The sequence below is a fragment of the Helianthus annuus genome, chromosome 4 (genome assembly GCF_002127325.2).
Source record: "Helianthus annuus cultivar XRQ/B chromosome 4, HanXRQr2.0-SUNRISE, whole genome shotgun sequence".
In the NCBI taxonomy this organism is placed as follows: Eukaryota; Viridiplantae; Streptophyta; class Magnoliopsida; order Asterales; family Asteraceae; genus Helianthus; species Helianthus annuus.
Genome location: NC_035436.2, coordinates 44065618 through 44078319, shown reverse-complemented (window position 1 = coordinate 44078319; position 12702 = coordinate 44065618). Strand labels below are relative to the sequence as shown.

At 35.2% G+C, this 12702-nt stretch overlaps 1 protein-coding gene across 1 annotated transcript; it reads right to left on the bottom strand.

Moving 5' to 3' along the window:
• Positions 1-10017: 10017 nt before the first annotated feature.
• On the bottom strand, positions 10018-11190 carry LOC110924266 (cyclic nucleotide-gated cation channel beta-1-like). The gene is made up of 2 exons (XM_022168296.1): positions 10980-11190; positions 10018-10373 (listed from the first exon to the last, which is right to left on the bottom strand). The coding sequence occupies exons 1-2, from the start codon at positions 11188-11190 to the stop codon at positions 10018-10020; spliced, it is 567 nt and encodes a 188-aa protein (XP_022023988.1).
• Positions 11191-12702: the final 1512 nt, after the last annotated feature.

Genomic DNA, 12702 nt, shown 5'->3' with positions numbered 1-12702 from the left:
CCAAGGTTGTTTTGATTCAAACTTGGTTGGCTTCTGATTCACAACATTAGACTTCTTTTTCTCAACACCAACAGGTTTAAGATTTGGACGCTTGCGACCAATATGTCCAATTTGATCACATTTAAAGCAAGTTCTCTTTGAAACATCTTTAACCTGTTGTTGTTGTTTCTTTTGAGCATAGAACTCTTCATTAGACTGTCGTCTAAATTGGAGTTCTTTCTCTTCCTCAGAACTTGTTCTGTGAACAAAGTTCGTGTTTTTATGGTAATTTGTCTTTTCAAACCTTTTCTTTTTGTTTTGTTGCTTTTTATAACCTAACCAAGCCTTCATGTTCTTCTTTTTGTAACTAGGTTTATTATAAAAAGTTTTCTTGCTCGCTTTTATAGCAAATTTTCAATCTCAGATTTCTCAATTTCTACCAACTTGAAAACTTTGTCAATTTTATCCGAAATCACATTCTGAATCGGAACTTCAATATCTGAGAATAATTTGTCCGATCCAATCATGGTATGTCACACCCCGACCACGTAAAACAACAAAACGTAGCGGAAACGTCGGGGAGTGTTGTAACAGAATTATTGTTTCACAACCATGGAATAAATAATTTTGTTTTATTGAATAAATGAACTTATTGTTTTAGGAAAGTAGTCATGATCCTTGAAAAAGGTTTTATTTTATAAATCATACTAAAATTTATAAGAAATCAGATGATATAAAACAATAATACATAGGTAAATAAATAACTAAGAAAAATGAGTTTGTATAAAATATATTGTTTGAAAAACAATATTTTGATAAAAAGGTTTATAGTATATATAAAAATACACTTTGGTTTTAAGAAAGTCAAATAAGTAATATATTAAAATATATTTCAGTTCCAAAATAGTCAAACAGATAGTATATTAAAATATACTTTAGTTGTCAAAATAACAATTTTTTGTAGTATATCAAAAGTATACTTTGGTTTTTATTACTAACATATTAAACTATGCTTTGATTTCATAAGTAACATATTAAACAATGTTTTGGTTTCATAACTAACATATCAAAATATGCTTTGGTTTTATAAATAACATATTAAACTATGTTTTGGAAAAAAAAAAATATATGTTGGTTTTGTACAATATCACATATGAGAGCATATCAAACTATACTTTTGGGAGTATAACGTAATATACAAAAATAATGTGATTTAAGAATTTATTCAGACCTAGTGCATCAAAATACACCTTTGAGACTATAGAAATACCACAAAGGTAATTCCTATTTGGATGGAGAAACAAATTGGTTTCAGACATTCCATGACAACAGGAATGGGGTGTCAAATCCTATAGCGCTATATCATACTACCAACCGGTCTGGTGAACAAAAATAAGTACTATTCCAACAATTAATTTTATAATCTTTAAAAAATCAGTGTTTATGTCATAAATAATCATTCAGTTTGTCAAAAGATAAACACTAACATGTATAATCAATTATACTTTGAAATCATGAAATAACAGATAGGTACACATGTTTCACCCTAGAACAGTTGAAAACAGTAAAATAGGGGAACTATGTACTCACTTGAGGGTGCTTAGAAGTCTGGAACAACAACCAAGCAAAGCTAGAGGGATCAGGGAATCAAATGGCACCCTATATAGGTAACTATGTATATAACCGGACCTAAATCGGGAGATCGGATAGAATGAGGTCTTGTAAACCAAATGAGTGTTGGAACTCATGTGATATGGTTTAACAAAACCTACATCCTAAATTGAAACCTAACCTAAGTGCTTTTGACCCGTTATGACCCGTTTAGGTAGCTTACGCTACTTTAATGCGTCGTTCGCGTAAAACGCGTTCGAGACGTCTAACTAGTCCTATGAGAAGTATTATATGCCTAAACATGTTTAATTATGTTGCATAATCAGTTAGGTGACAAATGTTTAGGTTACATATGCTTAAAATCCAATTATGCAAGAAAATGGCATTTTGGTCATTTTCCTAAGCCATATAAACTACCTATCATACAACTACTTAAACTAGGTGACCATAAGGTATAACCTCGGAAGGTTATTCCCTATGCAACAATGGTCACTAATCATGCTTGGTCGGATCCTAATGATCGTCCAAACGGGTCGAGTACGAAAGTCTAAGCGGTGGTTTAGACCGCTTGAGTTACGACTCTAAACAAGCACTAACTAAAAGTGACGAGCTAAACATGTCAAAACATGTTTAACCTACTGATTTGGTATCAAAACAAAGTTTTTTTGATACCTAATAGTAGTTCCGTTGCAAAATGCATGCTAAAACGCATTTTGACTGAAACTTTGACTCGTCACTACACCTAGTTAACGTGGTAATCAATAGGTGTAGTCGCTAAGGATTATAACCATCGTGATTACAATCACGTTGCAAAGTTCAACCGAACTTCGCGTTGACCATAGACTGGTCAAACTGAAAGTCAAACAATATTTGACTTTCAAACTAGGAAAGCAATAAAAAGAATGAAAGAATGCTCACTAAAGTCCTTGCTATCTTTTCTACAAGAAAATAAGCTTCCAAATAAGATTGAGAGAGCTCCCAAATCAGATGTAGGGTAGAATGAGAGGAATGAGCAAGTGACAAGTGAGAAATGGATGGCTATTTATAGTTTTCGCAAGACCGTTAGGATCATTTCTTGGAGAAGAGGGAATGATCTAGGCCATACAAGTGTTAAGGACTGATTGGGGGACCATTGATCAAAACTAGCCCCTAGCATTGAAAACCATTGATCAAAACCATCAAAAATGAGCTAAAAGACTAGATTCAATGTTCCTGTCTGATAGGCTCCCGCGTCCCACGTAAGAATTAAGCTTGGGCTTACGCCCTAGGCCTAAGACTTTGACAGATTTACACTTTTAGCCCCTGCATGCCCAAAACTTCGTTTTCGATGCATTTTTGACACGTTTAAGCCCCGTTAACCTCATTTCAAAGCTCTAAAATGAAGTTAAAGTATAGGAACTTAAAACATGCTCAAAAATATCTCGGATGTCGGTTCGTTTGGTCGTACGGTTGCGTTGTTCGGTTAATTACGACGGAAGTCGTAACGAACGCAAAAACGATCTAAATTGAGCGACGAATGGAATTTTTTCATGCCAATCACTAAAATATAATATTTTAATGATTACGTAAATTTTTGGATGTCCGGATATATTCAGAACGTAAGATATGCGCGAAAATGCAAACTTGTGCACTTTTTGATGCTTTTAGTCCTTATTGATCAATAAAGTTTATTTTAGCATACCGAACCCCTCAAATCCTATTTCTAAGCTATATAAAGGATATTTAGGGTATGTTTAACTTATGATCAAGTTCCGGAAGGTTCGTTAGTATACAAATTGGTATAGTTTCGCAGTTTGACATAATTAGTCCCTACGATCGAACAAACTTGATTTCAACACACCAAACCATCCAAAACTTATTTCTCAGTTATGTGGAGGTTATTTAAGGTATGTTAAGACTATTTCACTATTCCAGAGTGTTTGTTGCATTACACAGCTTATATTTACGCATCCGTGCGCGTATAACCTTCCAGAAAGCGATTTAAAGCTTGAAATCGAACAAGAATTTATACGTGCAAATGATACACATATTTATACAAATTTCAAGTATGAAATACAATATTTCATTGGTTTGGCATTTGTTTGATGGTTGAAGTGGCACAGGTGTCACAGTCTCCCCTTCTTTAGGAAATTTCGTCTCGAAATTTAAATTTTAGGGGAAACTTGTGAAGACAACTGTGATGGTTTCGCTTTCAAACGAATCCCTCGAACCCTAAGTAAAACTCTGAGCCATGTTAGGATTCTTAGCGAAATTGTCAACCCTCAAAGCGACGTCCTTGTAGTAAACAAACATGGAATTTTGAACTACGGACGAAAGAACGTTTCTCATGAAGACTTATCATAGGAAACTTGTGTGTGCTTGAGATCATGCAAGAATAAATGACATTGGTCGAGGTCCAGGGCTTCTCCCATTTCATTACTCTTGTCACTATAGGTCTTAACACATGACAAAACTTCCTGTGGTTTCTGTGCACTGAATTCCATAATTATGTAGGCCTCCATAATTACATAATTCCTTGCATAGTCCGCACAGTTCATTTCATAATGCGTAGGGGAAAATTCAATTGAATAAACATGAAGCGACTTGACTAGACCACCAAAGGATCTTTTTAACTAGATCAACGAACGATCTTTTTAACTAGATCAACACATGATCTTCTTAACTAGACCGTCGTACGATCTCCTTAAATAGACCACGTAAGGGATCTTTTCAATTATATCATCACATGATATTTCTAACCAGATTTTCAAATCAATCTGATTAACTCGACCACTCAAGGGGTCCAATTATAGTATAGTACTTTAAAACCCAAGGGACATTACTACAACATAGAAGTCCATTAAGGATTTAAGATAGTACTTTTGGATATCCTACTATGAATCCCTCATATAAGATATAAGATATGGAAGATTCTATGTGGATTTAGATGGATCACACAAAACATAAAAGGGAACACATAAGCACATAATCACATAATTGATTAACTTGACCTTAATTTGTTTTCGGACACGGATAATTAAAGCACACCAGGAATCCAATCCGTGGATTTCATTTGGCACTTTAATCATTTCTAAGAATCTATCTATGGAGATAGAAGGATCTTCAACAGGAGTTTGGCTTTGTTTCTTAAAAGAAACGAGCATTTAAGGTTCTTGGGGAGATCACAAGTGATCATAATAACGACAGAACCACACGAGTAGTTTTTCTTTGTGTTGACATCCTAAGGTTGCATCAAACATTCATACAATTGTATCAGTTTTAAAAATAAAAACGACGAATTTTTATTTATATAACAACTGACTTGTCTTTAAATGTCAAAAGATAGCAACCAGAGGAAATAACAAAACACTAATTGTTCACTGCTGCCTCATTGTTTACGTTTGCCTCATTGATGTTAATCGCCCGTCCACATGCTGGAGGTATGTTAACAAGTCTTGGGCAATTGTTTCTGTAGTGAGTAAGGTCACCACAGTTATAACATGACCCCGATGGGAACCGTGCTTGAACAACAGCAGGGTTTGCAGCAGCTTGGTTTGCATAACGACAAACATTGATGAAATGTCCCAACCGCCCACAGTGGGTACACTTGTGACACTGCTCTTGCTCTAGATGATAATGGTTGCATTTATTGCACAAAGGTGCGGTACCAACATAATTTTGCCTTTTGCGAGGTTGTGCTGGCTGGTTTGGTGTAACCTGTTTCTCTTGAGCAGTGATGGAGCAGTTTTGAGAAGCCTTACGCTTCTTCTTCTTGGATCCTTCAACCTGCTTTTCCTTTAGCTCAACTGGAGCAGTCTTGTCGGATGGTCTTGGGTCGCCTTTTCAAAAAAGCTTTTTCTTCCTGATGTGGGATTCAGTTAGGGTGGTAGACAATTCAATGGCTTGTTTGACAGTAGTTGGGTTGCTGCCAGTAACAATATCCTGAACTAGGTCAGGAAGACCATCAATATATTTCTCAATCCCCTTATCCACAGGTGTAACCATAGCAGGACATAGCAAGCTCAATTCCTCATAACGGTCAGTATAGGCGCGATGCTCACCGCTGTCTTGCTTCATGTCGTGAAATTCCCTTTCTAAAGCTCTCAATTCATGACGAGGACAAAACTCCCTCATCATAAGAGCCCTAAGCTCAGCCCAAGTTTGTACTAATGCGACTTCAACACCACGGTCCCTCATAATTCCGTTCCACCATGTGAGAGCCCTCTTCTGAAACACACTGGATGCAAACTCGACTTTTCGATTTTCAGAACGCTGAATGTGACGAATGTACACTCAATGCTCTCAAACCACTGTAGGAGCCCAGTTGCTCCTTCAGAACCACTAAACTTGAGTGGGTTAGCTAAATTGAAGCTTTTGAAATTGCATGGAGCATTCTGGTTATTGTTGGCTTGGTTTACTTGAGCAATAATATCTGGGAGTACAGCAGCCATATGCTGTGCCATGATATGTGCCATTTCAGCATTTAAGAGCGGGTTTTCGCGTCGAGGAGGCATTCTAAAAGGGGAAACAGGAAGGAAAACAAGGGAGAGGATTAGACGAAAAGAATGAAATTAGACAAAATTGATGAAAGCAAGGATGGTGGTCATTCGTTTGTTACTACAAAGCAACAAATGACACATGGTGATTAATCAAAGTAAATGGGTCAAAAATAATGTATCGCGAAGACATGCTCGCCTATAAGTGGACACTCACCCCAAGAGTTCCTAGGTAAGAGTGACTGGTCCGATACTACAGATTTGTACGAACACTCTAGCCTTAGACAGAAAACTTAGGGTACAGGCACCCACCCTTCCAGTTTGCACGTGTTCACATTACTTTGACCAAACTTTGACGGGATTTTGAAAACTTAGAGGGTTCAAAACCTTATAATCAATCATCCTAGAACAGATGATTGGTTTTCAAGGTGGATTCAAAATTTGTGTTCTTATTGTGGTTGTCACCTAAGGATAAGTGACGGTATTGTTTTAAAACTAAACACAAGATAACTTGTGTTAGGGTCCTAGGAAGGTTATAGTCTAGGTCAAAGCATTACTAATAACCTAATTCCCTATAACCATTGGCTCTGATACCAACTTTTCTGTCACACCCCGACCACGTAAAACAACAAAACGTAGCGGAAACGTCGGGGAGTGTTGTAACAGAATCATTGTTTCACAACCATGGAATAAATAATTTTGTTTTACTGAATTAATGAACTTATTGTTTTAATATAATCAAATAAGTACAACTATTATCTTTCAAGTTTTAAAGTCGCTAAAGCTCGAGTCCATCCTATGCATAGCATGTATCAACAATCATCACATAACTGCATCTGAAGCATGTGTAAAAATAGGTACGTCAACATAAAAATGCATGTGAGATACATAGGTTTTATTTGATTTAGGATTCATGACTTATAAGTTTGAAGAAAAATGTTTAAGGAAAGTAGTCATGATCCTTGAAAAAGGTTTTCTTTTATAAATCATACTAAAATTTATAAGAAATCAAATGGTATAAAACAATAATACATAGGTAAATAAATAACTAAGTAAAATGAGTTTGTATAAAATATATTGTTTGAAAAACAATATTTTGATAAAAAGGTTTATAGTATATATAAAAATACACTTTGGTTTTAAGAAAGTCAAATAAGTAATATATTAAAATATATTTCAGTTCCAAAATAGTCAAACAGATAGTATATTAAAATATACTTTAGTTGTCAAAATAACAGTTTTTGGTAGTATATCAAAAGTATACTTTGGTTTTTATTAATAACATATTAAACTATGCTTTGATTTCATAAATAACATATTAAACTGTGTTTTGGTTTCATAACTAACATATCAAAATATGCTTTGGTTTTATAAATAACATATTAAAATATGTTTTGGAAAAAATATATGTTGGTTTTGTACAATATCACATATGAGAGCATATCAAACTATACTTTTGGGAGTATAATGTAATATACAAAAATAATGTGATTTAAGAATTCCTTCAGACCTAGTGCATCAAAATACACCTTTGAGACTATAGAAATACCACAAAGGCAATTCCTATTTGGATGGAGAAACAAATTGGTTTCAGACATACTACCAACCGGTCTGGTGAACAAAAATAAGTACTATTCCAACAATTAGTTTTATAATCTTTGAAAAATCAGTGTTTATGTCATAAATAATCATTCAGTTTGTCAAAAGATAAATACTAACATGTATAATCGATTATACTTTGAAATCATGAAATAACAGATAGGTACACATGTTTCACCTCAAAACAGTTGAAAGCAGTAAAAGAGGGGAACTATGTACTCACTTGAGGGTGCTTAGAAGTCTTGAACAACAACCAAGCAAAGCTAGAGGGATCAGGGAATCAAACGGCACCCTATATAGGTAACTATGTAAATAACCGGACCTAAATTGGGAGATCGGATAGAATGAAGTCTTGTAAACCAAATGAGTGTTGGAACTCATGTGATATGGTTTAACAAAGCTTACATCCTAAATTGAAACCTAACCTAAGTGCTTTTGACCTGTTATGACCCGTTTAGGTAGCTTACGCTACTTTAACGCGTCGTTCGCGTAAAACGCGTTCGAGACGTCTAACTAGTCCTATCACAAGTATTATATGCCTAGACATATTTAATTATGTTGCATAATCAGTTAGGTGACAAATGTTTAGGTTACATATGCTTAAAATCCAATTATGCAAGAAAAGGGCATTTTGGTCATTTTCCTAAGGCATATAAACTACCTATCATACAACTACTTAAACTAGGTGACCATAAGGTATAACCTCGGAAGGTTATTCCCTATGAAACTATGGTCACTAATCATGCTTAGTCGGATCCTAATGATCGATCAAACGGGTCGAGTTCAAAAGTCTAAGCGGTGGTTTAGACTGCTTAACTTACGACTCTAAACAAGCACTAACTAAAAGTGATGAGCTAAACATGTCAAAACATGTTTAACCTACTGATTTGGTATCAAAACAAAGTGTTTTGATACCTAATAGTAGTTCCGTTGCAAAATGCGTGCTAAAACACATTTTGACCGAAACTTTGACTCGTCACTACACCTAGTTAACATGGTAATCAATAGGTATAATCGCTAAGGATTATAACCATCGTGATTACAATCACGTTGCAAAGTTCAACCGAACTTTGCGTTGACCATAGACTGGTCAAACTGAAAGTCAAACAATATTTGACTTTCAAACTAGGAAAGCAATAAAAAGAATGAAAGAATGCTCACTAAAGTCCTTGCTATCTTTTCTACAAGAAAATAAGCTTCCAAATAAGATTAAGAGAGCTCCCAAATCAGATGTAGAGAAGAATGAGAGGAATGAGCAAGTGACAAGTGAGAAATGGATGGCTATTTATAGTTTTCGCAAGACCGTTAGGATCATTTCTTGGAGAAGAGGGAATGATCTAGGCCATACAAGTGTTAAGGACTGATTGGGGGACTTGTTCTCCACACAAACCAGCCCCTAGCATTGAAAACCATTGATCAAAATCATCAAAAACGAGCTAAAAGACCAGATTCAATGTTTCTGTCTGATAGGCTCTCGTGCCCCGCGTAAGAATTAAGCTTGGGCTTACGCCCTAGGCCTAAGACTTTGGCAGATTTACACTTTTAGCCCCTGCATGCCCAAAACTTGGTTTTCGATGCATTTTTGACATGTTTAAGCCCCATTAACCTCATTTCAAAGCGCTAAAATGAAGTTAAAGTATAGGGAACTTAAAACATGCTCAAAAATATCTCGGATGTCGGTTCGTTTGGTCGTACGGGTGCGTTGTTCGGTTAATTACGACGGAAGTCGTAACGAACGCAAAAACGATCCAAATTGAGCGACGAATGGAATTTTATCATGCCAATCACTAAAATATAATATTTTAATGATTACATAAATTTTTGGATGTCCGGATATATTCAGAACGTAAGATATGTGCGAAAATGCAAACTTGTGCACTTTTTGACGCTTTTAGTCCTTATTGATCAATAAAGTTTATTTTAGCATACCGAACCCCTCAAAGCCTATTTGTAAGCTATGTAATGGATATTTAGGGTATGTTTAACTTATGATCAAGTTCCGGAAGGTTCGTTACTATACAAATTGGTATAGTTTCACAGTTTGACATAATTAGTCCCTGCGATCGAACAAACTTGATTTCAACACACCAAACCATCCAAAACTTATTTCTAATTTATGTGGAGGTTATTTAGGGTATGTTAAGCCTATTTCACTATTCCGGAGTGTTCGTTGCATTAAACTGGTTATATTTACGCATCTATGCGCGTATAACCTTCCAGAAAGCGATTTAAAGCTTGAAATCAAACAAGAATTGATACGTGCAAATGATACACATATTTATACAAATTTCAAGTATGAAATACAATATTTCATTGGTTTGGCATTTGTCTGATGGTTGAAGTGACACATGTGTCACATGGTAAATGCCAATCCTACCGGATCATCATTCGCAATTTTCTTAGATTTTAAATTTTTAAGATAACTTTCATGAAAACTTCCCTCATTCTCATCATGTGATTCAGACTTATCTGTTTTGGTAGAATTATCTTGCAAAACATGTTCAACAACCTTACCCACCACCTCTGAATCACCAGTATCATCAGATTTGGAATAGGATACGTCAATATTATCTAGCAATTGATCAACCATGTTGAAAGCTTTTTCCACCTTATCATCATCATAGAATGTGAACTTTTTCTCAAACGGTGGTGGAACTTGATGATATTCTGAAACAATTCCTATCTTATTTCTTTCAGAATCTTTATCATCTGGTTTTATGTTAAAAATACATTCAAGAACATATGATTAAGCGTCATAACTATGCAACTTGTTATTATCTTGTTTTAAATCAACCATTTTACGTTTAAGCTCAGTAACCTCTTCAATATATGAATTTACGACTTGTTGCTGTATTTCATACTGTCGCTTAAGCATTTCTGACGTTTCAGAACATTGTGACAATCTAGATTGAACAAGTTTCATTTGACTTTTCATAGCTTCATATGACTCTTTTGTAATATGATAAGCCAATTTTATTAAGTCATATTCTTTTTTCATTTCTTGAACTGCATTTTCTTTTTGCAAACATTCTTCAGTCATTTCTAAACACTTTTGTTTCAAAATTTCATTTTCTTTTTCCAAAACTTTACATTTTTGTGTCAGCTTTTCGTCGTTATCTTTTAAAACCTTTTCATTTTCAAACATTTCTTTGCATTTTTCTTTGAAGACTCTTTCAGTTTTAGTAAATTCCATGTCTCTGGTTCTGAATTTTTCATCCTTTTCAGTATAAGCACTTCACGTTTCCATGCATTTCTTGCTCTGTTCAACAATTTTATTTAATATTTCAGAAGATTCAGTTGGAGTTATTACCTCACTTTCTGGCACCTCGGCTTCTTTAGCCGTCTGCTTCTGATCTTCATTGTTCACCTGTTGTTTTTTAGTAACAGCTTTACCATCCTTCTTTTCTAGCTTTTCATCAACCTTTTCCTGTTTTTCTCCACCTGTTTCTTCTTCTTTCTTCTTTTCATCTTTCTGTTCGCCTTCACCATCATCTTTACCTGCTGTCTCTTTCAACTCATCCACCATCTTCTCAACACTCTTCTATAGCCTCTCTTCATCTCTCTTCTTCAAGCTAGCTATCATCACTCTCCTGATTATCTTGTCTAGCTTTTTGAGATAATCTTTATCTGCTGCTTTCTTCGAATAAATGACCAGATCTCCTTTACGATTGATGTAACATTCTCTTTTCTTGTCCCATCTACCATCACTCTTAGCTTCTTTGTACTCTTTTTGCATTTCTTCTATTCTGTAATCTGCAAAACATCTTTCTCTGTACGTTTTCTCTTGAAGAATTTCTTCTTTAGACTTTGTTTTCACTTCAGCAACCAACGCTCTTCTTTCATTCGTTATATATTTACCCTAGTTAAACCTTTCGTAATCATGAAATGTCTAGGGTCCGGCTTTGTCATCATGAATCGTCACTAAGGCTTGTGTTTTTTCTTTCGATGAACTTTCAGCAATTTGCTTTAGATTTGCTCTGGACGAATGCTCACTGTTTTTATGATAGATGGCATTTTTGTAGTAGTCATCATAGAATGGATTAACTTGATCAGCTACTTCCTGGTTCATGCACTCTCTTTTAAAATGACCCTTCTGTTTACACCGAAAACATGTGACTTTTGACTTGTCAAATCCTAGCTTGGTGCTTATCAAACCTCCAAGATCCTGTCTGTCTGTTATCTCCATAAAACGCTTTGTTCTTCTAATGCCACCAGCCAAACACCATCTGATATCAATGAGTTCCATCTCCTCCGAATCTATTTGGTCATAATCTTCTTTAGTTAATTCGGGATTTCCAATTCTCCCTGCTACCAGACTCTCGTATGACTCTATAATTGATGCTAAGAAACTCATATGTTGTTTAGCAGCATTGATACTCATTGTTGGAGAATTTTTCAACTTCAAAGGAATCTTACAATAAATCTCATCAGGTTCTGCTGCGTTTGATGCTGTTGAAGAGGAATGATAAGCTGGATCATAACTTGATGAGCTCTTCTATGAATCCTTAAACTTTTCGACACTAAAAGTTGTACCAATCTTTGATGACTAATTGGTTGAGGGTAAGCTTCCTCTATAGTAAAGACCCACATTTTGCCGATAAATAGGGTTGCTCATTTTTCAAAATTATCACAAGTGTCTGCCAGTGTTCGGCATGTGGTTGTGACACCTGTGTCACTTCAACCATCAAACAAATACCAAATCAATGAAATATTGTATTTCATACTTGGGATTTGTAAAAATATGTGTATCGTTTGCACATATCAACTCTTATTTGATTTCAAGCTTTAAATCACTTTCTGGAAGGTTATACGCGCTCTGATGCGTAAATATAACCAGTTTAATGCAACAAACACTCCGAAATAGTGAAATAGGCTTAACGTACCTTAAATAATTTTAAATAGGGTTTGGTGTGTTGAAATCAAGTTTGTTCGATTGCAGGGACTAATTGTGTCAAACTGCGAAACTATACCGATTTGTATAGTAACGAACCTTCCGGAACTGGATCATAAGTTTAATATGCCCTAAATATCCTTTACA